General features: G+C 42.6%; 1 protein-coding gene and 1 long non-coding RNA gene across 3 annotated transcripts in view; one reads left to right on the top strand and one right to left on the bottom strand.

Moving 5' to 3' along the window:
* The window catches only part of LOC133506272 (dorsal-ventral patterning tolloid-like protein 1), a 43,421-nt gene that overhangs the window by 10,672 nt on the left and 6,876 nt on the right, over positions 1-25,873 (top strand). Inside the window, exons 2-18 of the mRNA XM_061830250.1 lie at positions 4,827-4,928; positions 5,023-5,103; positions 5,414-5,572; positions 6,554-6,671; positions 10,730-10,908; positions 12,513-12,618; positions 13,112-13,236; positions 14,662-14,777; positions 14,839-14,941; positions 15,032-15,148; positions 16,233-16,378; positions 17,170-17,365; positions 18,251-18,376; positions 19,136-19,296; positions 19,360-19,540; positions 22,069-22,194; positions 24,269-24,396. Coding sequence (XP_061686234.1) covers positions 4,827-4,928; positions 5,023-5,103; positions 5,414-5,572; positions 6,554-6,671; positions 10,730-10,908; positions 12,513-12,618; positions 13,112-13,236; positions 14,662-14,777; positions 14,839-14,941; positions 15,032-15,148; positions 16,233-16,378; positions 17,170-17,365; positions 18,251-18,376; positions 19,136-19,296; positions 19,360-19,540; positions 22,069-22,194; positions 24,269-24,396 — 2,270 coding nt within the window. The remainder of the gene's footprint in view (positions 1-4,826; positions 4,929-5,022; positions 5,104-5,413; positions 5,573-6,553; positions 6,672-10,729; positions 10,909-12,512; positions 12,619-13,111; positions 13,237-14,661; positions 14,778-14,838; positions 14,942-15,031; positions 15,149-16,232; positions 16,379-17,169; positions 17,366-18,250; positions 18,377-19,135; positions 19,297-19,359; positions 19,541-22,068; positions 22,195-24,268; positions 24,397-25,873) is intronic.
* On the bottom strand, positions 879-24,363 carry LOC133506276 (uncharacterized). 2 transcript variants are annotated; one of them, XR_009796454.1, is made up of 4 exons: positions 24,206-24,363; positions 14,834-14,950; positions 8,284-8,514; positions 879-1,800 (listed from the first exon to the last, which is right to left on the bottom strand). It is a non-coding gene; the product is annotated as an uncharacterized LOC133506276 (long non-coding RNA). The 2 variants fall into 2 exon arrangements; XR_009796453.1 differs by lacking the exon at positions 879-1,800 and adding an exon at positions 1,834-2,785.

Below are 25,873 nucleotides of genomic sequence, written 5' to 3'. Positions count from 1 at the left end.
CAGCGTCGCTCGCTGGCTCCTCCTCAGGAAGGAAACGTTGCTCGTGCTCATCTTCTATTAAACAGGATTTTCCCGAGCAGAGTGCGGCTGCCACGGAGCTTCCGAAGTGCTCCTCAGGATTCCCGCCTCACAGGACAAAACACGCCAGGCCCCACTGTTCTGTTTTCTTTTGCTCATTGTTTTGCGCAGCGCAGCGGCGGTGGAGGCCGGGGGGTGGGGTGGGGGTGGGTGGGCAGGATTAGTGATGAGTCGGCGATTTTATCACACCGCTCACCTGCAACATGCCCTCTAAATTGTGTTCGATATTCAACACGTGCACATGCTTTTGTCCGTTTTATTTGGAAAGCAAAGTCACCTTGGGCTGCCACTCAGTTGTTGGGGATACTAATACTTTGGAGCTAGTCCACCTATCCACCCGTCTATGGGCCGGGGAAAGTCTGCAGTAATATTAAAGAAATGACTCGGAACGTGAAAAGAAATCGTGAGTCATGATTCGGCATTAACTCCGAATGACAAGCGACTTCCCTCTTGAGCTGCTCACTGTCAGCCGTTATTAGGGACGCCCCCCCCCGGAACGCTTCCAACGAGCAGCTTGCACAATGATTACTTTCAGGGCAAAAGAGATAATCTCTTTTTAATATGACGCCACGTTCGCAGCCAAAACGCGCCATAATAATATTACGACGCCGCACATGGAGCGGCACATGCGCACGCTTCGGCCAACCTGCGGGTTGACCTCAAATTTGAATTTGGACGACCCCCCCACCCCCCGCCCCGTGCAGTGCACTTAGAATAAAAACAGCAAAATCGACAGATTACGTACAGGAAATGAAATAGTGGACTTTGCATTTCAAAGTAGTAAGAGCACAGCAGAAGGAGGACGCCCGAAGTATTGAATATTTCAGTTTGATAAAGTGTTGAGTGCGAGTCAAAGAGTTCACACGGAAAATTCTCACATCACTTCAGGTCAAGCATCCAGTTGGGATTTTACGCAAGTGGCTCCATTGTAAAAGGGTACGAGGTAAATGTGATGAGTACAGTAGAGCAGGAAATTGTGATGCTGACCGTAGACCGTGTAATAGTTCAGTGAATCAAAGTTCCTGAACTAGTTCATAATTTGGGCCAACGTGCGCTGAACTCAGAACATTTCTGCCAGAAGAACATCATTGAGAGCGCTCATTCTTGCATCTGTGAACTGCTTTTTGACGAAAGTTCATTTTCGTTCTAGAGTGGCAGGTTTAATTCAGGACTTCCAGTACCAACTCCGTTTAAACATATTTAATACGGGCTTTCATATGTCAGGGTGAAAATGTATTTGGCAAGTGATTTGGTGCGGCTGCCATTCCTGAGTACACGTGCCTGGTGCATTCAGGGATACTCCGTTAATGGGAGAGAATCTGTATTATTTGTCTGTGGGCGGAATGGTGGGTCAGCTGGTAAAGCGTTGGCCTCACAGTTCTGAGGACTCGTGTTTGATCCTGGCCCTGCCTCTGTGGAGTTTGCATGTTCTCCCCCGTGCCTGCGTGGGTTTTCTCCGGGCACTCCGGTTTCCTCCCACACTCCAAAAAGATGCAACATTATTTGGACACTGTAAATTGCCCCCAGCTGTGATTGTGAGTGCGACTGTTTGTCTCTATGTGCCCTGCGATTGGCTGGCAACCAGTTCAAGGTGTACCCCGCCTCCCCCCCGTTGACAGCTGGGATAGACTCTAGCACTCCCCGTGACCCTCTTGAGGATAGGCGGTAAAGAAAATGGATGGATGGATGGATGGATGGATGGATGGATGGATGGTCAGACCCCTGCAAGGAATGCATGGAAAAGTGATGCTTAACCATAGACAGGTAATGGAACTTATTTAAAAAAATGTTTATGCTAAACGTAGAACAGGAAATTAAACTTATTGAAAAATGTGATCGTCATTGAACAGGAAATCGAACCTGCTAAAAAAAAGTTGGGACAAACATAGGTCAAGATATTGAACATTTTGGAAAAATGCAATTATAACCATTGAATCATTAATATAGCTCACAAAAAAATTCCAACACTAAACTGTTTCGGAAATTGAACTTATTTAAAATATGATCATAACCACAGAACATGAAATGGAGCTTATTGCCACATCAGCGTCCTAGTTGGAGTTGCTTGCATTACGGCATTTTGTTGTAGTTAAGGTTCTCCACGGAGGGCCGTTATGACTGTGAAACCATAAAAATCTTTAACGGCCTTGTCATATTTACAAATGAAATTTATGATCTAGTTTTGGCATCTGAAATCAAGGGCAATGTGTTTTTCAACTATTGTTGTTAGGTGACACAAAAATACTTGCAATATCCCAACATTATCATTTATGATATCACAAATTGAAATTTTGGGAAAGATTTGACCAAAAATCACGTTCGTACACACGATTTGCCTTTGCGCGCCACATGAACTCATGCGGCTGGGCACATTTAGCCCCCGGGGCTCGAGTTTGACACCTGCGCATTCCGCCATACATGTGTAAAGGGCAAAGCATCGTGTCACGTGTCGGTCAGCATCGCCGCATGCGGCCGATGGGATCAATACGCGTCCTCCGGGATGCTCACCTCCTCCATGCACACACTTGACTTTGTGCTATTCACAGCAACAATATTGATTCATCAACGCCACAACTCGAATCCGTTCGGTGCAAACTGTGCTTCTTCCTTCATCTTCTTGTTCTTATGTCAGCTTCTTTCTCTGCCTTATGGAAATCTTCCTAACGCTGCCTCATTCTGTCCTCAACCCCACAGTGTCCTCGCAGTGCTGCCTCGACATAGGAGGGTCACAATTTAGGACTTTGCGAGACATGAGTCATCATTCGGTTAAATTATGTCTTGGAATACAAGCACTTATATGGTGGCAATGAACGCAGTTCAATTCACTCCACAATAAAAATCCATCCATTGTCTTGGGCGCTTATCCTCACAAGGGTCGTGGGGCGTGAAAGAGCCTATCCCAGCTGTCAACGGGCAGGAGGCGGGGTACACCCTGAACTGGTTGCCAGCCAATCACAGGACACATCGAGACAAACAGTCATACTCACAATGACACCTCGGGACAATTTAGAGTGTCCAATTAATGTTGCATGTTTTTGGGATGTGTGAGGAAACCGAAGTGCCTGGAGAAAAAAAACCCACGCAGGCACGTTGAGAACATGCAAACGCCACACAGGAGGGTCTAGGATTGAACCTGGGACCTCAGAAGTGCGAGGCCAACGGCTTTACCAACTGACCCACCGTGTCGCCATACTGTGACTAAATAAAACGTAAATTAGCTGAAATTCATCAACCATCTTTGGCCCGATATTCGCAAATGTAGGATCTCTCGTTCTGGCAGTATCACCTTCCTCATCTTTCAGCAAGGTACAAAAACCAGCTAATTATTTGTGTTTTAATAATAACAGTGGCTCGCTCGCAAACATCATTCTTTAGCCATCCATTTCTGTCTACAATATCCGCCTCGAGGTTGGAGGGAGGACCTTCCCACACGTGTGATTTTTTTTTTCATCTTGAAACTGTATTATGTTTGTCATGTCATGATCCAAGATGCTAAATCCTCACAAGGGTTGCAGGGAAAGCTGGAGCCTAACCCAGCTAGCTTCAGGCGAAAGCCGGACTACACCCTGAACCGGTCGCTAGTCAGTCACTGGGTAGATATCGACACCATCACTGAACGGGAATCGATCCCACGCTGCACGCACCAAAACCAGGCGTGTGTACCACTACACCATCAGTGACCTGCATTATGTTTGTCTCAAATATATTTAGGATGTTGAAAAGCACGTCCAAAATCTTTTGGGGACTTGAAAAACCACGGGTGAATCGCAGCTATATTTCTGAATTTGAAAAACACGTGCAAATAATTTTGAGCTATCGCTCTCTGTAGGGTGGGGGGGCAGGCAAGGCCGGGTGGAGGTGGCGGGTTGGTGGTGTGGAAGAAACACAAGGGCGGAGAGAAGGGGGGGACATCGGGGGCAAAAGGATTAACGCATGGCCTGATATCACACCATGGGAAGACCGTGGCAGAGAGGCTGACAGGGTAGACGGGATCACAGTGACGGATGGTTCTACCGTTGCTCATCCAGACTGGAGCTAACTGGACCTTTTCCACACCCCCAAAGGAACAGGAACAGGTATCATCTGTAATTGGACCGGATGGCTTTCCGGCCAATGGTGCATTGTCACGTGTGATGATGTACAGAAAGCGCTTCTACCGCCATGTTCTTACTTAAATAACAAAACATAGAAAATCTAACTGTTTAGTTCAAATACATTTTTGTACCTATCAATAGCACTTTCATTTGATTTAACCAAACTAAATAGCTAACCAACTTAATCAATGACTGAAAAACGAACTTTCTCAGTTACTGAAAAACTAACAAACCATCTCCTGTTATTCATTCATTCATTATCCAAGCCGATTATCCTGACGAGGGTCGTGAGAAAACTACTGTTATCTGGCTACTTAGTAGCAAATTAGTGGCTAATTGACTTGGTTACCAATTAATTTACTAAATGACAAAGTAATTTGCTAATCATATTGCTAAATCTATCTATCATCAAACCAATGAACTGACTCACCAAAACTACTTAATTGACTCACTAACTGACTAACAAATAATCTACAGTTTAGTAACAAACTAGCTCAGTGGTTAGCGCATTGGTTTGGTAAACCAGGGGTCGTGAGTTCCCAAGAGGGGTTGCGTCAGGTTACGTGAAGGGTCAACCGGCTTAGTGGTTGACTTGATTTAGGAGGCCGCTAGCTATCCCAGATGACGTGTCCACGTTACGTCTGGTTCTTGCAGCTGCATTCTGGGGCGACATCGCCTTAGACGAGGAGGACCTCGCCATGTTCTGTATCGACAGGACCGTAGACCTGACCCACAGCCTGCTGGGACACACGTCAGGTGAGTGAGCGCTGGCTTACGGTAATGTCGCAACGCCGAGCCGATGCGAAGATCGCTCGAGTGGGATTCTCACGCGTGGCTGTCGTTGCGACAGGTGGTCTGGAGGACCAGGCGGTTGCGAAAAGGAGAGGCTCGTTGTACCTGCTGCTGGAGAGGATACGAAATTTCGGCCTGGGTGAGATGACACTCGAGCGCCAAATGGAGAATCTCACTCAGAACTCCGCCAACACCGAACAATCCGAGTGATAGGTTTAGAGTTTCAAAAGGATATAGTGTTTCATGTTGGGGGCCTGAATTCTGAATTTTACGTTTGACTTGAGCGGTACTAAAAGTCATACATTTGTTCATAAACTGGTCTTCATTATTACACAAACCCTTCCAAAAACCTCACGATTCAGTGATTTTAACGAAGAATGATCACTGGCGCGAGCTGAATGAATTACAACCACCCTAAATTGACATGTGAATACTTCTTGGTTTCGTAGACTTTCTCCTGAAAAACTCCAGTCACAAGAGCCAAAGTGGCAAAAGCGTCAAGGCCGGATATACCACCAAGAGTCGCTTTCCCCGAGCGGCCACCTCCCGAGCCGAGAGGATCTGGCCCGGTGGGGTCATTCCCTACATCATCGGCGGCAATTTCACTGGTAAGATTGTGTGAGTTCTCAGACATTTTGAATCATATAATCCTAATGTCTAGATTAGACTACAGGATTTTAGCCCCAAAATTTGCCCAATTCACTATGACGGACAAATTCCCAGATTGGGTCTGCTTGCCGTTGTCAAGATTCATGGTCACTGTTGTCGACACTACACACAAGCACGAACCACGTCTACCGAAGCTTTAGATCTTGTTTCTACACAATGCTGACATGGTTATAATGCAAACGTTAATGACAGCACTAGCTCGCTAGGCTACGCAACATTTTGCTACTAGTTATATCCTATTAAAAAGTAAGTGAACATAACTCAAGCCCTTCTTGAATGGACAGCCCAAAACTTGACACCCCTTGATGCTTTACAGCTCATCAACTATTTGTTTTATTTCTTGGGGATGGCTGGACCAGATTATGACGGCACGGTGGGGCAAATGGTTCGAGCATTGGCCTCAAAGTTCTGAGGACCGGGGTTCAAATTCCAGCCCTGCCTGTGTGGAGTTTTCATGTTCTCCCCATGCCTGTGTGGGTTTTCTCCAGGCACTCCGGTTTCCTCCCAAAAACACGCAGCATTAATTGGACACTCTAAATTGCCCGTAGGTGTGATTGTGAGTGCGGCTGTTTGTCACCATGTACCCTGCGATTGGCTGGCGCCAGCACTCCAGCGACTCTTGTGAGGATAAGCAGCTCAGATAATGGATGGATGGAATGAATTAACCGTGTTTTACTCATTTCAATAGGGAAATAATTTGAGATAGGAGTGATTTGATCTACTCAACATGGTCACAGAACAAATTCAACCCGTATCTCAAGCCAGTTTTGTAATTTGCTTTGTTTTATTATTACCATGCTGGTCCCCATATGTTCCAGCAGAATAATTGATTCTACAAGATTTTGATTTCCCTACGTTGCAGCTGCGGACCTGAGTTTGAGAACCACCGTAGTAAAGTGTCAATGTGTGTGCGTCAACAGGGAGTCAGAGGGCCATGTTCAAGCAGGCCATGCGTCACTGGGAGAAACAAACGTGTGTGACGTTCATTGAGAAGACCGACGAGGAGAGCTACATTGTGTTCACCTACAGACCATGTGGGTGAGTGTCACACTTGCCAAAAATATTCATACCCATTACTTCAAAAGTGCCGATGCGTTAAAAAAAAAAAAAAAAAGACTACTGGTAAAAGTAAGAGTACTGATTCAGCTTCTTTTTTTTTTTTTTAAACGTAATGCTTTAACATTCACTCGGACCAGTTTTTAGCATCGCTTCACAAATATCCTAATTTTTCAAAAATAATGCGCACATTTTTCCCAAAATATTTTCTGAAAGTTAATAGAGCGCATTATATTTAGGTATGGATGAAAAATAAAAAATACAATCGCATTGTATAGTCGTATACAGGTACATAGAGTGGTAGAAAAATGTATACATATACATCTCGATATGATATTCGATGTCTTATGTCACACATCTATATATATATTACGGTAATGTGCGCCCCCAACCTGAGCTCTCTGACCTCATCAGGGAGCTTCCATTTTACGATTGTTAGTGTAGCATGCTTGTAACTACTGCACCAAAGATCATAAATGACTGCCCATGAGTTTGTTTTACCTCAAACTAAGACAAAAAATGTCAACTACAACAGCTACTTGTCCAGCTCATCACTCGTGCCATTGAAGTAGCACCGCAGTCCGAAACAACGATAGCTCGCCTCGGTGGCTTCAGGTGTTTACAAAAACAACGTGAGCTCAAACTACATAATACGAGCGTCATGGGCACATAAAAAAAAAAAAAAAAAAACGGGAGAGCACACACAATTGAATTATTTTTTTTTAAATGTGCCCAATATGCTTGTTTCTACGTAGTTTGAGATCATGCTGTATTGATAGCAAGTAGACGTCATAGTGAAAACTGCTCCAGATTGGAGGTGGAGAGGCTGGGCTGCCCAACAAACTCTTGGGGTTAAAAAATCTTTCAAGTCATCAATGATAAGTTCCACAGCGATGCACCAAAGGTAGCTAAAATGGATCTTTTTCAGACTGTAGATGAGTCAAAATGCTTCTTTTGAAGGCTTGGCCAAGGATGTTTAATGTAGTGGATAAACTGCATTATGCACAAACGTTTTATGCACAAATATTTAATGCAGTGCTTAATAAACAGTGTTAAATAGTTTAGATTTTTAAGACTGTAATATGTGCTATCAACAGCATTAAAATGTTGTGCCATCATTGACCATTTATTTTAGCTGGTTGAGGGATTCTGTTAAATTACAGGGACTTGGACAAGCATGTCCTGTGATTATATTACCGCTAAATCAGCACATTCACAATGATTGTAATTAATGATTGTTGTGCGGACAGTGTTTTTGAAAAACAATATAAGTACAAACCTAACAAAATATAAATACAAATTACTCCTAATATTCTGAGCATATGGGTAGCGGTATATTGGTGGTGCACATTGTACATGGGGAGAAGGCTTTTCCTGATTTTTTGGGTCAACTTGGGGGTGCACATTGTACATTGGTAGAAGGGTTTTCCCGATTTTTTAGGTCAACTTGGGGGTGCACATTATACTTCAGGACGCAATATACTTGAGAAATTGCAGTACCTGAAAAACTACTTAAATACAGTAAAAAAGACTGGACTTTTTTTTTTTTTTTTTTTTACTTCCCACCACCGCTGTGTGTGTGTTTAAGACTGACCTTGTCGCAGCGTGAGACGATACGCTCACTCAACAATGGCTCCGCTTTCCTTCCCGTCCTGCTCCCGTTTCCACATCCCGCCAATCACACGGCTCGCTTTTAAGTGTTTAAGTGTTCGGCGAGTTTCTCTGTGCGTGTGCGCGCGTTCGTGCTGCTGAGGAAGGGATTGTTTGATGAAGCAGCGGGACGACAGCGTCTTGAAGTGTTTGCAACCTTCACTTGTCGCCAGAGCTGAAAACAAAAAGAAAGACATGAAAGAAACGCTGTAATGCTAGTTGATATATTTCAACATAGTATTACAATGCCTCAAAATTCACTTTTTTGTGACACGTTACATGCACGTACCCGCATCAAAAATTTTAGTGGCCTTCCAAGTTGTTTTTCTGACATTAGAGCAATCTGATCAAGTATTCTTTGATGAAGTAATGTCATATTTGCTGTCTGTAATCTAAATTCCGAGTCTACTACATCAGAATTAAGATAAAAGTAACAGTGCACACTCTGAAACAAATCACAAATTACACCGTTTTTGGATTTGAATCTTTCCGGAAATACGAACGCTGGCACTTGCTGTTAAAAAGAGTTGCGGTTTTATTTTTGTTGCGATGAATTCCTGCCCCCCATCAACACGATGCATATTTATTACGCACAATAACATTAACGCCAGCGGTGGCGCAATCATTCAACCTCACAAGTGGGTTGTATTCATTTATTTGAAATAAATTGGATGTCTGAAAAATATGTAATCCGCGCACACACGCAGGCAAGTTCAGGACGTGTCTGTCAACCGGCGCCGATGATGGCGGCATCGGAGATTAAACCCTTTTAATCGGATGTGCAAATCCATCCAGCCGATTGGATGGTGTAGGGTGGGGAAGACGGATGGATGGACAAAAGAATCGTGGGGGGGGTGTATAAAAAAAAAAAAGAGTGGCATGGCTCATTCCATTACATGGATAAATAAATTCAAGAAAAAAAAAGTCCCAAATCCCAATCCCAGCTCCCGTGATAACTTTAATCAGATTTGTTAGCCTGGCACGGATATCTCAGCGAACCAGAAAAGTAGAACTTTTGTGCGTGCACGCGTGTGTGTGCGTGTGTCTCCGATATGTGAATTCTCACAGCTTTGAGTTATGAAACGGAGGCGCTATCGGAGCGTTGTATGTAAATAAATCCTGCAGCTTTTCCTCTGCTGGATGGAGTACGAGGCAGGAAATCCTGACTGTGTGTGTGTGTGTGTGTGTGTGTGTGTGTGTGTGTGTGTGTGTGGTGTGTGTGTGTGTGTGTGTCAAAATGTGTAACGTGTCCCAACCAAGCCGCTTAACCCTTACATACTGCTGACATTGGACAGCATTTTGACAGCAATAGAAACAGCTAGAACGTCATTATTTCACCCTGAAATTACCTTTCCCGAATTGACGCAACACAAATGAAAATATGGAAAAATGTCGTTCTTTTCTACGAGTGCTACAAAGTTTATGCAGATTGAGGCTCTTCCGGGTCAAATTTGTTGGTCTGGGAGAGGTCATGGGGGAATCTCTAAACAGTAAATGAATTCAAGTCATATACTGCAATTTCCCATGTGCAATCTGCACCCATGTATAATACGCACCCCCAAAGTCAACTTCAAAATTGTTATTAATTATTGTGCATTTCTAGATTGCCTTGTTTTGCATCTACCCACATGTTCAAAACATGAAGTATTCTGTGTTTTGTTATTTTTAAAAAAAACTTGTAAATTTAATACTTTATTTGAGCACATAATACTTTTTGTATTTTCTTTCTGTGATTTTAAAACTCACAGCCCTTCTTTTATTTAGTAAATGAAAAAACACAGGGATGCTCATATGTTTGATTACCCATGCAGAATTTGTAAGATTGGCACAATTCTTTACAGAAAACATGAAGGGCCCGGCAAAACATTTGATTTAATTTAATTTTAATGTGCTTCAAATTAAACTGTCGGGCATCTAAAAAAAAAAACATGACCCTTAAATCCAGTCATTAAAAAAAAACACTTCACATAACCTCTAGGTGGCGGTGGAATATTGGAATCAAAGTAAACAGCTTCTTCATAATGTCTAGGTGGTGGCGTTTATACAGTATGAAACTTATTTCCATTTACCCCAATACCTATGTATAATGCGCCCTATTGACCTTTGAAAAAAATGTGCATTATACAGGAGAAATTATGGTATACTTTATACATGTGCATTTTTATGGGATAGTGGGGAAGATGTTCACGGGGGGGTTGAAACTATCCAGAAAATTGTATTCCCACCACATTTGGACAGGTTCTCACTGAAACCCACATACGAAAATGATTGCAAAACCACTGTTCATTCAATTTTCATTTCCCTTTTCAAACAATCTGCTGCGTATTGCTGGAAATCCTGAATTTTGACCAGTGTGTAATGGTTCACCTCCTGACAAAAACCCTCCTTAGGTGTTGCTCCTATGTGGGTCGCCGCGGCAACGGGCCCCAGGCCATCTCCATCGGCAAGAACTGCGACAAGTTCGGCATCGTGGTGCACGAACTGGGCCACGTCATCGGCTTCTGGCACGAGCACACGCGGCCCGACCGCGACGACCACGTCACCATAATTCGCGACAACATCCAACCAGGTGAGGACCGCGCCACCCACGGTGCACTATTGAAATTAAATATAAAATTTGTGACGAATTACCGTTTTATTTTTGCCAACTGGAAAAAGGGGGCATCTGTTTGCGGGCAGTGTTTATTTTTCTAATTGGATGACGCACCCAATGATTAATTGGGGCATGACATATATTAAAGGCAGAGCCATTATTTGAGCAAATATGGTATTTGTGACTTACTATGATTTCGTTTTTTTGTCCTAATGAAGAAAAGGGAGGCTTCTATTAGAGGGAAACATTTATCGGTTTTAAATATAGATGACACACCTGACCATTAATTTGGGCACAGCCTCTTTTAAAGTAATTTACTCCAGTACTTTGGACTTATGACCTAATTCCCCCAAAACATGGAAAAGAGGGGGGTGTATTTGCATTTATTTTTCATACACCACTGACTAATTGAAGCACAGCGTCTATTAAAAGTACAACCACCGTTTGAGGAGATATTGTACTTACATACTACTTGTGTCTTACTATAAAAGAATGGTTGCATCTACTTACGGGAGGAGTTTATTCGTCTCAGGAATGTTGGGTGGCATGCATCATTTTGATAATTCATCTGTGGACGATTTTTTTGATTAAATCGAAGAATTGTAGCATCGGGTCACTCGCTAGGGTGGCATGGTAGCGCAGCTAGAAAGCGTTGGCCTCATATTTTCGATCCCGGACCCCGCCTGTGTGGAGTTTGCATGTTCTCCCTGTTCCTCCGTGGGTTTCCTCCGGGCACTCCGGTTTCCTCCCACATCCCAAAAACATGCAACTTTAATTGGACGCTCTAAATTGCCACTTGGTGTGATCGTGAGTGCGGCTCTTTGTCTCGATGCGCCCTATGATTGGCTGTCAACCAGTTTAGTGTGTACCCCGCCTACTGCCCGTTGACAGCTGGGATAGGCTCCAGCACTCCCCCGCAACCCTTGTGAGGATTAGCGGCTAAGAAAATGGATGGATGGAAGCTCACCCACTAGTCTCAAGGCCAGTGAGATAAGTTCCTAGATTGAAAAAAAAAAATGCACAAGAAATGTACATTTTTAAAATGATGGCAAAATGTGTGTTTTAGTGCTATTCTATATAAAACTGTCCCACACTCTGACATCTTCAGGATTCAAATCAGGAAAGGGTTTCGAGCCTAGGTAGGGTTTCAAACTAAGAATGCTTTCAATCAAGTGTAATGTTTCAAATTGAGGGTTACGAGCTAATGTATAGCATTTTAAACAATGTTTATGGCTCCACCTTAAGGTTTGAAACAAGTTGCAGGTTGCAGACAATATGGTCAAGGGGTTGCAAGACAGCCTAATGATTTAAAACTAAGGTTATGGTTTCAAATTGGGGTTTTGAGCCATTAGGAGACCAAGCTAGGGTTAGGGTTCAAATGAGGGTTTTAAATCAGTCTACCATTGTCACTTTGACGATCAACATAATTACGTTAGCCGAGGTAGCGAGCGCTTATGAGTCATTTGACCAAATGCTCCCCATTTTACGTTCCACACGAAACATTTATGTGACGGTATGTGTATGTGTGTGTATGTGTGTGTGTGTGTGTGTGTGTGTGTGTGTACGCACGCTTCACTCAGGTCAGGAGTACAACTTCCTTAAGATGGAACCGGGCGAGGTGAACTCTCTGGGCGAGCCGTACGACTTTGACAGCATCATGCACTACGCCAGGAACACCTTCTCACGGTAAACAACTCCTTATTACCTTTGGGAAGGGATTTAGTTCAACGACTTGAAAATTAAACAACATCGAAGCCATCCATCCATTTTGTGAGCCGCTTAGCCTCACGAGGGTCGCGGGAGTGCTGGAGCCTGTCCCAGCTGTCATCAGGCAGGATGCGGGGTACACCCTGAACTGGTTGTCAGCCAATCGCAGGCCACATAGAAACATTTGCACTCAGAATCACACCTAGAGGCAATTTAGAGTGTCGAAATAATGTTGCATGTTTTGGGGATGTGGGAAGAAACCGGATTGCCCAGAGAAAACCCACGCAGGCACGGGTAGAACATGCAAATTCCGCACAAGCAGGGCCGGGATTTAAACCCGGATCCTAAGAACTGTGGGGCCAAAGCTCTAACCAGCAGTTGTTCCTAATGTCTCAGCGTTCGGATGACTACGGACTTTATGTTGCCATTTTGGATTGAATCCTTTTAAATTGTGCTTTTTTTTGTACTAAAGGGGGATGTTCCTTGACACCATCCTTCCATCCAGGGACGAAAACGGCGTCCGGCCTGCAATAGGTCAGCGGACCAGACTCAGTAAAGGAGACATTGCACAGGCAAGGAAGCTCTATAGATGTCCAGGTACTCATATATATTTTCTATGATACTTTGGCGTGTTTGTGTGTGTGTGTGTAAAAGATGAGCTCATCAGTGTAACTTTTTCCCTTGTGTGCGTGTGTGATCACACACACGTCACACATTGTGTTGCAATGGCTTCCTGCGCACGTTTTTGACATTCCTCCGGTCCCCGACTAGCCGTGCTGACGTCAATTTGGGTTGAATTTGTCGCAAAGGTTTTACGATCTCATCTGCTGTACATGCGTGAAGTGACCGACGAATCTGTACGCACGCTGGCCAAAGCATTAGGCACACCCGCGTGATATAATGAGATCCAAAACGAGAGCTGTCTGCACTTTTTTGATTGAAGCACTCAACGGCCAAACGATTACTGCAAAGTCACTTAGACAACAGGTCCTAAATCTACTTCGAACGAACAATGACTCCTGCCTCAAAATAAAGGTCTTGATGACGACCTTCCATATCTGTAATTATTGCATGCCAATGCACGGCAGTGACTAAAGAGAACAAACAAGATCAATAATGTCAAGTGGGAGGTTTTCAGATAATCCTAACATTCCAAATTGTACATCAATAGTCAAAAACCAATTTGCAACAAACCAGGTAGTCATACCTGAAAACAACGGGCTGTATGAGAAACCTCCAAACCTTTAATTACTTTCTCATAATACTCTTATGTGGCAGTCAAAAAAGCAAAACTTAAAAGATGGGTTTTTTTTTTGTGATTAAAAATATTATCCGTCTCCACCGCTTATTCAACTCACAAACCCCACGCAAACGTGAGTCGGAATGATTGCTTCTCATGCAGCATTTATGTACAGTCAAGAAAAAAAGTATTTGAACGCCTCGCTATATGGCAAGTTCTCCCACTTACAAATCATGGTCAATCGAGGTCAAACGTTTCCTGTAGTTGTTCGCCAGGTTTGCACACACTACAGGAGGGATTTTGGCCCACTCCTCCACACAGATCTTCTCTAGATCAGACAGGTTTCCGTGAAACACGGAGTTTCAGCTCCCTCCAAAGATTTTCTATTGGGTTTAGGTCTGGAGACCTTTTTTTTTTTTACCAAGCTGCTACGGCAATTTCTCTGTAGCCCTTTCCAACCATGTGGAGTTGTACAGTTTTGTCTCTGGTTTCTTTGGACAGCTCTTTGGTCTTGGTCATGTTACAAGTTTGAGTCTTACCGATTGTATGGAGTGGACAGGTGTCTTTATGCAGCGAACGACCTCACACAGGAGCATCTGATTCAGGATAATACATGGAGTGGAGGTGGACAAAATTTCAGACCCCTCCATGATTTCTAATTGGGAGAGCTCGCAAAATAGCAGGGTGTTCAAATACTTATTTTTTTCACTGTATCTTTTTTTCCCCTCTCTGAAAATATTATATGAATATAAACGTGAAACATTGCTGTGTGTGATTTAAAGCATGCGGAGAGACGTTGCAAGATTCCACAGGCAACTTTTCGTCACCGGGTTACCCCAATGGCTACCCTTCGTACACTCACTGCGTGTGGAGAATATCTGTTACACCTGGAGAAAAGGTATGTATAAATGTTTTCAATGTGAACAACACCAAAAAAAGAAGACTTCATCGTACCACAGATCGTGCTGAACTTCACCACCATGGACCTGTACAAGAGCAGCCTGTGTTGGTACGACTACCTGGAGGTGCGCGACGGGTACTGGAGGAAGGCTCCTCTCTTGGGTGAGAGGGCTGCAACACACACGAGCAGATTGAATTGAAAAATGCGGTGGGTCACAAAAGAAATGAGAAATGTGTCCGTGTTTGGTACAGGCAGGTTCTGCGGAGACAAACTTCCTGACGTGCTGACCTCCACCGACAGCAGAATGTGGATAGAATTCCGGAGCAGCAGCAACTGGGTGGGGAAAGGCTTCGCTGCCATTTATGAAGGTATCGTAATCCCTCATTTAACACATGGGTTACAATAAACAAAATCCACAAAATATCCAAATATTTGATTAGTTTTTGTGTTTTAAAGGTATAGTATGTAATGTTTGGCATCCCCATAAGCTTGAATTCTTCATTACAACAAAAGAAGTGAGCCATGGCTTCAAAATGCGATAGGCAATGCTTGTGATTGCCCTAATATATGATTATAAAACTTTTTAAATGTTTTCAAAGATGTTATTTTCTGTGCTGTCATTTCTGTGCCATCATTTGAAGTGGGGCCAGCTACCGTACCAGCGTGGATGATGAATAGAGCATTCAATAAATGTAAAAAAAAAAAAAAAAGATACTGAGAAAAATGCAGCAACATGTTGATTTTTTTTTTCAGAAATTAAGTTTTTCCAATGTTACAGAATTAAGTCTGTTGCGTTTCCTGCACCCCACTTCTTCATCCAAGTGCTGCCACAGGTCATATAAAAAATGGCACTTCAGTACAATTTCCAAAAACAAACAATGATGACTAACGTGCCAGATGTGGTTGCAAGAGAGCTGCAATGATGGTCTGGGCTGGGCCTCGTTTGTGCGCGTGGGGGTTGCTGGACCCATCGCTAAAGACTCGTACCGTAATTACCGGCCTACAGAGCGCACCTGGTGATAAGCCTCAGTGCACAGGAAGAGTTTAACGCTAGCGCGGCGCTGTTAACGCTAACACGGTGGCGCTAATGCTAACGCGGCTGTGCTGATGCTAATTACGCTGGTGCGGTGGTGCTAACGTTTAATGCGGCGGCGCTAACGCTAACTAGCGCGGCGGCTGTGAAAAAAGTTGTGGCTTGTAGGCGGGCAATTACGGTACAATAACTTACCGAGTTATATTATTAATAGATCTTTATTCTTCATTCGTGTACAATACTATTATATAAAACTTCCTCCCGGTGGGAGGTAAATGCATGTAATCATGAGGCACAAACTGTTTAATTCTTTCTGTTCTATTTAGTTGTGTTATTACACTGTTTTCACAATGTAAAATGTGTATATTAATGTAATCTCTCTATATGATGCAATCAATACTTCTTGCGTGCTTGCGTAGCCATCTGCGGCGGCGAGATCAACAAAGACTCGGGGCAGATCCAGTCCCCGAACTACCCCGACGACTACCGGCCCTCCAAAGAGTGCGTGTGGAGGATCACCGTCTCCGAGGGATACAACGTGGGACTCAGCTTTCAGGCCTTCGAGGTAATTATTTGACTATCTTAGGGGTCCTCATCAATCTAAGGGTGGGTAAAATTTTATGCTTCATTTTATATTTAATTTAGGATGCTCATCAAAGTTTGTGTGTAAGTGTTTGTATTTTTTGTGTGCTTCACTTTGTAAATCAAAAAAGAAAAAAAAGCTACAATTTATTCCATTCATGTATAGTTTGTCCGGATCTCTATTCATTCAAAACAATCATGTTATTTTATCATTTGCATATTTTATTTTGGACTTCTGTCACTGACTTTAAGTGATGACGGTGTCATGGAAAAAAAAAAAATTCAAAATATTTATTCAATTTAAATTAAATATTTCATCAATACACACACACACACACACACACACACACACATATATGTATCCATCCAATTTCTCTAGCCGCTTATCCTCACAAGGGTCACAGGAGTGCTGGAGACTATCTCAGCTGTCAACGGGCAGCAGGCGGGGTATACCCTTAACTGGTTGCCAGCCAATCGCAGGGTACATGGAGACAAACAACAGGACTCACAATCACGAGACAAACAGCTGCACTTAAAAATCACACCTAGGGGCAATTTAGAGGATCCAATTAATGTTGCATGTTTTTGGGATGTGGAGGAAACCGGAGTGCCCGGAGAATACCCACACGGACATGGGGAGAACATGCAAACTCCACACAGGGAACCCTGCTCTACAGTAAATTGTTCATAGGTGTGATTTGAAGTGTGAAAGGTGTTTGTCTATAGCGTTGTTTTTTTATACCATTTTTATTATTATTATTATTTTTCCGGTAGATCGAGCGACACGATAGCTGCGCGTATGACTACTTGGAGGTGCGCGACGGACCCCTGGAGACGAGCCCTCTGATTGGCCGATTCTGCGGCTACGACAAACCCGAAGACGTGCGCTCCACCGCACACACGCTTTGGATGAAGTTCGTCTCGGACGGCACGGTCAACAAAGCCGGCTTTGCTGCCAACTTCTTCAAGGGTACGCTTGATTTTGTGCTGCGCTATTAGATTCCAAAGATGCAAGGGAATTTTGGAGAATATTTTCCTGCTCCAAATGTGAAAAACAAAAAAATATGAAATAAATTCCAGAAAAACTATGGTTATTCTTTTGAAATAAGTGAAAAAATGAGTTGGAAAAAAAATGCACAAAAGGCTAAAGAAAAACCTCAAAGACATGTTTTTGTTAGTATGTGACGGTTGCTGAACAATTTTTTTTTCTCGTCATGCCGTGCGTGACAACAATTTGAACTTTGGACTTTTGCCCGTTTAAGGAAAAAAAAATCAACAGCACAAAAAAAAGTCAAAGAAAAAGCAACAGAAATGAATCATTTGACTGAGGTCTCACAGGATTCAATGATATCCACCATGACATCATGCACGACAACACTTTCAATTCTGAAGTTTGTCGACTCGTGAATGGAATAGGTTTCACTCAAAAAGCAGAAGTAAAAGCTAAATACGCCGAGGCTTAATATTTTTTCTTCATTGAATTGCGAGCATGCAAAATTCATTGAAATCTCATGTTAGTTCTGCATTTACACAACTTTCAAAAAATTCCTAGGGCCCAAATTTGCATAAATGTACAATTTGTAAGACTTTAAGGCCATGTGACTTCCCCAAAATTTTCAGCAAGACATTTAATAAATCCTTTGAAAAACATTGTGGGGGGAAAAAAAAAATAGAATTCAGGTGTTCGACTACCCAGGTTTTTTTTTTTTCATTTTTTTGTTGGTATTATTTTGAAATTTAGTTTCCCCTCCCTCCCCACAGTTTTTTTCCGCTTATCTAAAGGTCGGGTCATGGAAAATTATATTTGTGTATAGTTGCATTATTAAAGAAATTATTCTGTATGTGTGTGTTGCAGAGGAGGACGAGTGTTCCAAGCCGGACAATGGCGGCTGTGAGCAGAGATGCATCAACACGCTGGGGAGCTTTAAGTGCGCCTGCGACCCAGGCTATGAACTCGCGCCCGACAAAAAGAGCTGTGAAGGTAACACTGTGTGTGTGTGTTGGGGGGTGTTGGGGGCTGGGTGTATGTTTCACTAGAAAAGAAGCCCAAAACTGCAATAATCCCCAATTATGACTCACCCAGACATGAGAATGTTGTTCCACTGCAGAAAAAAAACAACTTTAGTCTCCCAAAGAAGATGAACATTATTAAACAAACAAAGCACTTCTGAAGCGCTCCAGTAGAACGTTCTGGATGACAGTTTTTTTCCCCCTCCTAATTTTTCACAGCTGTCTAATGGAGCATAAGCATGGATCATCATCAGAAGAGATGTTGAACAAGATGTCTAAAGTCCGAACAAATCCAGTTTCCAATTTAGAGTAATAAATAATGGAAGTAAACTCGATGATGGCAACGTAGTGTTGGGAGGGAGGATTGCTGCTCGCGACGCCTGCGTTAATTGTTCTAAATAATATTTTTTAAATTGTTTCTGTAACCAATAAAGTGAAATTACACCGGGTTACACCTCCACTTCTCTGAATGTCGTTATCGCGGCGATATGAATTTTCTCTGCCCTCTTTTTTGGACACTGAAGTCCATCTGCAATCCTTAAAGGGATTCTTGCTACCATATATGGTCAATTAAAGGCATGGAGGTATTTATCGACACACAGTGTTTACTTTATGAATTACACTTTTTCACATTCCTAAATTCTGTACAGGTGTAAAAAGTAACTGCTAGAAAATAAAACGCAAGTTGGAGATGGCTAAAGTGCATCCATTTCTCCTTATTTGCCCTCAGCTGCGTGCGGCGGCCTGTTGTCCAAGCTGAACGGCACCATCAGCACGCCGGGCTGGCCCAAAGAGTACCCACCAAACAAGAACTGCGTGTGGCACGTGGTGGCCCCTACGCAGTACCGCATCTCCATGCAGTTTGAGGCCTTTGAGCTGGAGGGCAACGAGGTAAGCGGCTTTTGTCACGGTTCCACCCGAGTGGAGGTATGACGTCACCGTGGGTTGGGTCAGGTGTGCAAGTACGACTACGTAGAGGTGCGCAGCGGACTGTCGCCCGACTCCAAGCTGCACGGGAAATACTGCGGCACGGAGGTCCCTGAAGTCATCACCTCGCAGTTCAACAACATGAGGATCGAGTTCAAGTCGGACAACACCGTGTCCAAGAAAGGCTTCAAGGCCCACTTCTTCTCAGGTAAACACACCTTGAGGCTGAGTGCCTGTGTTCTAATTACGGTGCAGTCAAAAAGCTTAATTGTGAGAAGTCTTGTATGTGCGAAGCAGACCAGGAAAAGCTCATCCATGCTTCTATCTCAAGTAGACTTGACTACTGTAATGGTCTTCTGACTGGACCCCCCCCCCCCAAAAAAAGTATTAAACAGCTGCAGCTCGCGTTCTGACCAAAACAAAGCGGTCAGAGCATATAACTCCAATCCTAAAGTCCTTGCAATGCCTTCCAGTCACCTTTAGAATAGATTTTAAAGTTCTGCCACCAGTTTATAAATCACTAAATGATTTAGGTACTGAATACATGAAAGCAATGCTAAGGGAATACAAACCCAGTAGAACTCTGACATCGACAGACTCAAGTCAAATAGTGGCACACAGAGTCCAAAGCAAACACGGTGAAGCAGCATTTAGCTATTATGCTGCACACAAATAGAATACGTTGCCAACAGAGGTGAGGTCAGCCCCACGTGTGAATGTTTTTAAATCCAGGTTGAAAACTCTTCTTTCTTTCTCATGCTTTTTAGAATATATCCACTTTTTGATCATATTACTTGCGCTGTATGCGGTTTTGCCATTTTTATTGTTTTTATCCCATTTTTAATGTTTTCTTTGTTTTCAAATGCCTTTAATCGTGTAAAGCACATTGAGTTACGTCATGTATGAAATGCGCTATACAAATAAATTTGCTTTGTTTTGCTTAATTGAATTTTCAATTCACTTTTATTTACAGAGCAATTTTACAAATGTCTTAAAAGCTATTTTCGTGATATAAAACAACAAATACAGTTCGCTTCATGTTTGGTTCGATTTTAAACACAGACTTTTTTTTTTTGCAACTTTGGTATCATCCAATTAGAACCCTAAACTTTCACTGTTCTGGAAATATCAGAAAGACAGCCTCACTCTTGTACTGGTATTATTTTTTTCCCCCTTTATATTGTTGCTAACCCACAAAAAGCACGCATTGACAATTTTAAAATGTTTTTTTTTACAATTTAATCATTTTTAAAACTTTTTCTGTTTTGGATTTAAAAAAAAATTGTACAAATTGTCTCACGACTGTCTTTTACCATTACATCGCCATTCAATGTGGACACTGCAATGACTCCCCCATGAAAATCACAATATCAATCAACATATTAAAAGCAGAATTATTTTAAGACAGAAAAGACAGCTACAAAGTTATCCCGATGCATATTTTCTCTTAGACTATCATGGAAAACGACGAAACAACATCATTGTGCGCATGGACCACAATTGATTGTTTGTTGTGCGCATGGGTGTGTGTGACAAAAGCTTGTGTGGAATCCCATTGCACTTCCTACCGCACTTCTCCAATCCCCCCCCTCCACGCGCGGACACGTCTAATCCACGTGCGTGTGCACACGCGCTGCCCTAAGGATTGCTACGATGAAAGTGCAGTGTGGCATCAGCGGCAAAGCTCCTTAAACAGTGATATAGTGAGACCGGGCCCACAATAGCAACGTAATACCACATCAGACGTACAAACACAAGGGACGGGGACAAAATGTGAGACACGGTACCGGACACTAGGGGACATTAAAGTGGAGACTGTGGGGAAAATGTGACATATGGGGACATTATGAGACACAGTATGGAATAATAATGGACAGAAAAGAGGACATTATGGGACAAAACAGGATATCATTGGACACAAATGGGACAAATATAGACATAATGGTATGATTGGGGGCAGCACGGTGGATCAGCCGGTAAAGTGTTGGCCTCACAGTTCTGAGGTCCCGGGTTGAATCCAGGACCCACCTATGTGGAGTTTGCATATTCTCCCCATGCCTGCGTGGGTTTTCTCCGGGCACTCTGGTTCCCTCCCACATCCCAACAACATGCAACATTAATTGGACACTCTAAATTGCCCCGAGGTGTGATTGTGAGTGCGGCTGTTTGTCTCTATGTGCCCTGCGATTGGCTGGCAACCAGTTCAGGGTGTACCCCGCCTCGTGTCCGTTGACAGCTGGGATAGGCTCCTGCAGTCCCCGCGACCCTCGTGAGGATAAGCGGCGTAGAAAATGGTTGGATGAATGGGATGATTGGACATTATGCGACCCAACAGGACATAAAAAAAAGGACTTTAACAAACACTATGGGACAAAATGGGTTGTATGCGGACCCACGGAAAGATTATGGGACGATAAAGGGGAAATATTGAATTGAAAATTGAAAACTGAATTAGTATAAGTGGACACAATTGGGACAACAGGTGACACTATGGGACAAATTACAACAAAATGAGGCATGATTAGAATTTGATGAGAGATAACTGGGAATATTAACGGAAAAAAACACTAATATTAATTAACTATGCAGATGACTAAGTTGGCAGTGTTAGTTTGAAAATATTGAGTTATGTGTACACTATTTCAAAATCTCCATCAGACTTGGCTGGACCTGTTATTCATAGTTGTGTGTGTGTGTGTGTGTGTGTGTGTGTGTGTGTGCGCGTGTCTGTGTCAGACAAGGACGAGTGCAGCAAGGACAACGGCGGCTGCCAACACGAGTGTGTCAACACGGTGGGCTCGTACGTGTGCCAATGTCGCCACGGCTTTGTGCTGCACGAGAACAAGCATGACTGCAAGGAAGGTGGGTCACACTGGCATGCCCGCTGGTCACATCATCGTCATCATCATGGCATCATGCAAGGAAGCTCCCCACACACACACACACCACACACACACACACACACACACACACACACCACACACACACACACACACACACACACCACACACACACACACACACACACACACCCGCCATAACAGCAACTGATTGAACTTGTTTTTTGTCTCACTCCCAAGTGATGTCTAATAAAAATTAGGGAAAAAAATAGAAAAAAGTACTTTGCACCATCTTTTGTCACCAATAGGCACTTAAATATTTCACTCACACCTAAAAACTCGACAATTGTGCCGCATGGGTGGGTTCAATGTATTGACCTTTCACTGACCAAATTAGAAAAAAATAAAAATAATAAAGGGACACCAAGGTGAAAACAATGTTCCATTATAAGACACAATGAGGGGACATTATGGGACAAAATGCAACAATAATAATGGGACATAAAAAGGTGACTGTACTAAAATATGGGAGAAATTGGACATTATAGGTCACTGATGGTGTAATGATGCACACGCCTGCCTTTGGTGCGGGCAGCGTGGGATCAATTCCAGCTCAGTGATGGTGTCGATATCTGCCCTGCGACTGACTGGCGACCAGTTCAGGGTGTAGTCTGCCTTTTGCCTGAAGCTAACTGGGATAGGGTCCAGCTTTCCTGTGACCCTTGTGAGGATAAGCGGCTTGGATAATGGATGGATGGATGGATGGACATTATAGTCAAAATTGGACATACAATTTGTACATAATGAGACAAAAGAGGGATCTGTAAGACATGATTGACGAATACGGGACATGATACTACTCACATAAGATTGGAAATTTGACAATTGTTTTTTCAAAATCTTCAGAGTTCCTTGCCCTGATTGAGCTTCTAGTGATCAGTATGCGCGTGTGAGCCCTATAATGGCAAATTTAACATACTTGTTCCTTGTGCACACCTGAAACCTTGTAAAGCTAACAAGTAACATTAAACCAGAGTGTGAAAATGCCCACTCTGCCCAATTTGGACAGTTTCACTTTGGGGTGCATTCACTTTTTTTGTTGCTGCTGGCCTCAACATTAATGGCTTTGTGTTAGAGTATACAGTAAATTGACATTTATATATGCTGTGGACTCACCATTTTACATGGGACCAAAATGTAATTTGTTCTGTTATCTCGTGAATAAATAGAATATTGACAAAAAATTTGAACTCACTTTTGTGAGATATGGTATAGTACATGCTAATTTTGTCGCTTTTACAATAAGGTAAAAAAAAAGTCTCTTTTGTATTCATATTGTAAAATAATTTTTAAAAATTGAAAGAGAAATTGCACGCTCAACTTCCCCACATGTAGTTCTTTGATATTTTTGGCACGCTCTTGGAAAGACAAGGCATGATATGGTGCGAAAAGTCACATTCGTTTTCCGGACTTGGCAAAACATCCTTGATGTGTTTTTCATTTTCATACTTTGACATCTTCCGCGCAGAAATGAGCTACTTTAGTCACGAAAGTGCATGACACGGTGCTTGTCAGTTTGCGGAAAAGTTCAAAACATTCACTCAAACGGGGGGGGGGATCATGTGAATGTTGAAAAAAACAGTAAAATAAAACATCATCAAAACTGTACATGATATGCTGCTTACTGACTTTGCTGAACTTGCAGAAAATAAAACATTTTGCACAAATAGGAATGCTGTACTGGTGTCATTTGACTAAAATGGCACTAAAATAATGTTTAAATTCATGACATTGTATGCAAGATATTCCGCTACAAACTCAAATTAGAAGCAAAATGTGAAGAAATCTGTGGACAAATAGTTGCTCAACACGTTTGCATCATCTGTATGCTGAATTATCGAGACAGTCTCGTCGCGAAAAGAGTGTGTGTAATTACACTGAGGACTGTTTGGCATCTCCATTTCACACTCATCTTGTCAACATGCTTTTTTTCCCCCCCAAACATCTACCGCTTGCTGCTTCCTGTTCCCTTACCATTTTCGTTGACCTTTTCCTGTGCAGCGCTGATTTTAACTTCCTCTCCGTGTGTGTGTTCAGCCGAGTGTGAGCACAAGATCCACAGTCCCAGCGGCAGCCTGAGCAGCCCCAACTGGCCCGACAAGTACCCGAGCCGCAAGGAGTGCACCTGGGACATTTCGGCCACGCCAGGACACCGTGTCAGGATTGTAAGTAGTCACCTTAAAAGCAGAAAATAGTACAAAGCAGTACTCTTTCGCCCTATTTGTGTGCAAAGAGCATTCAAGCAGGACACATTTTTTTTATCCATTAACTAGAAGTTTTATACGTTTACACAGAGCACTAAAGTGCAACATCATGCCGTTTTTGTCTATAAACTAAGAGGTTATCTTGTTTACAAACACCGTTCAAGTGTCCCACAATCTTGAGTGGGTTCATTTCTTTCCAAAGGGCACGGCCCTCTTCTTTTTCTTTAAACTCAGACATTCACCAACACTCACTCGTTTACAAAGACCAGCGATTAATCACAATGTTTTTTTTAAAATCAATTAATTTGTTTACAAGGACCATCCTAGTACGTCATCTCCTTATTGAGAAACAATTTTTATTTGTCTGCAAAGAGCAACCAGGTGTAATATCTACTTTTTTATAAACTACAAGGTTCATTTGTTGACAAACACTGCTTAAGTAGGTTTTTTTTTTCAATAAAATAGACTAAATTGTTGACAAAGAGCATCCAAGTCCATCTCCTCATCCAGAAACTAGGAGTTTACACAAAGACCCGAAGTGCAACGTCTTGTTTTTCCATAAACAAGAACTTTACAAAGAGCATCCATTTGCGCTGCAACTCTAACCCCCCATAAATTAGGTCTAAAAAAAAGTTGATGTGCAACATGATATTCTTTTTCAGTTAACTAGATTGTTTACAAAAACCATCAATATGTAATGTATACATTTTATAAACTTAATTTGTTTACAAAGCGCACACAAGTGCCATGTCATCTATTTATCAATAAACTATTTTTTTTGTTTATAAAGGAAATAGGTGATGGAAATAGGTGATGTCATACTTTGATGTATGACATCACCTATTTCCATAAACTAAGTTAACTAATTTACAAGATACATCCATGCATTCTATTTTTTTTTTCCATAAACTGTCCAAAAAGGTGAGATGCGTTATACAAATTGCATATTTTCATTTGCACTTGCTTTTAGTACGGATTTGCGCGTTCCACTCAGAGCGAAATAAAAGGTGCACGTTTGTGTATCGAGGCGAAAATCCACGGAGTGTGTTCATGCGGTTGAAAAAGCCCTCAGGTTAGGAGTGTGTTCATGCGTTTGAATGAGGCCTCAGGTTATTAGGTCTCCCCATCTGTTTCACACACACACACACACACACACTGGGCCTGCAGGTGTGTACACATGCGTACATTCATGCACGTAAAATGCAAGTAGCCCATTTCCTTCATGCCTAACAAATGTAAAAACGCAAAATGTAAAAATAGAATTACCGTATTTTCCGGACGACAGCGCGCACCAGTTAATAAGCTGTGCCCACTAAATAAATTAATTGTTTATATCCATAAAGTGTTTACAAACGGTGACTGTAACATTGCAGTTAAACGGGTTGAACACAAAAACTAACGGGACAAGCCGAAAGAAAGTTCTACCATCAGGGGTTGT

The sequence above is a fragment of the Syngnathoides biaculeatus genome, chromosome 9, assembly GCF_019802595.1.
Source record: "Syngnathoides biaculeatus isolate LvHL_M chromosome 9, ASM1980259v1, whole genome shotgun sequence".
Lineage (NCBI taxonomy): Eukaryota > Metazoa > Chordata > Actinopteri > Syngnathiformes > Syngnathidae > Syngnathoides > Syngnathoides biaculeatus.
This window is presented reverse-complemented; position numbering and strand designations above follow the sequence as displayed.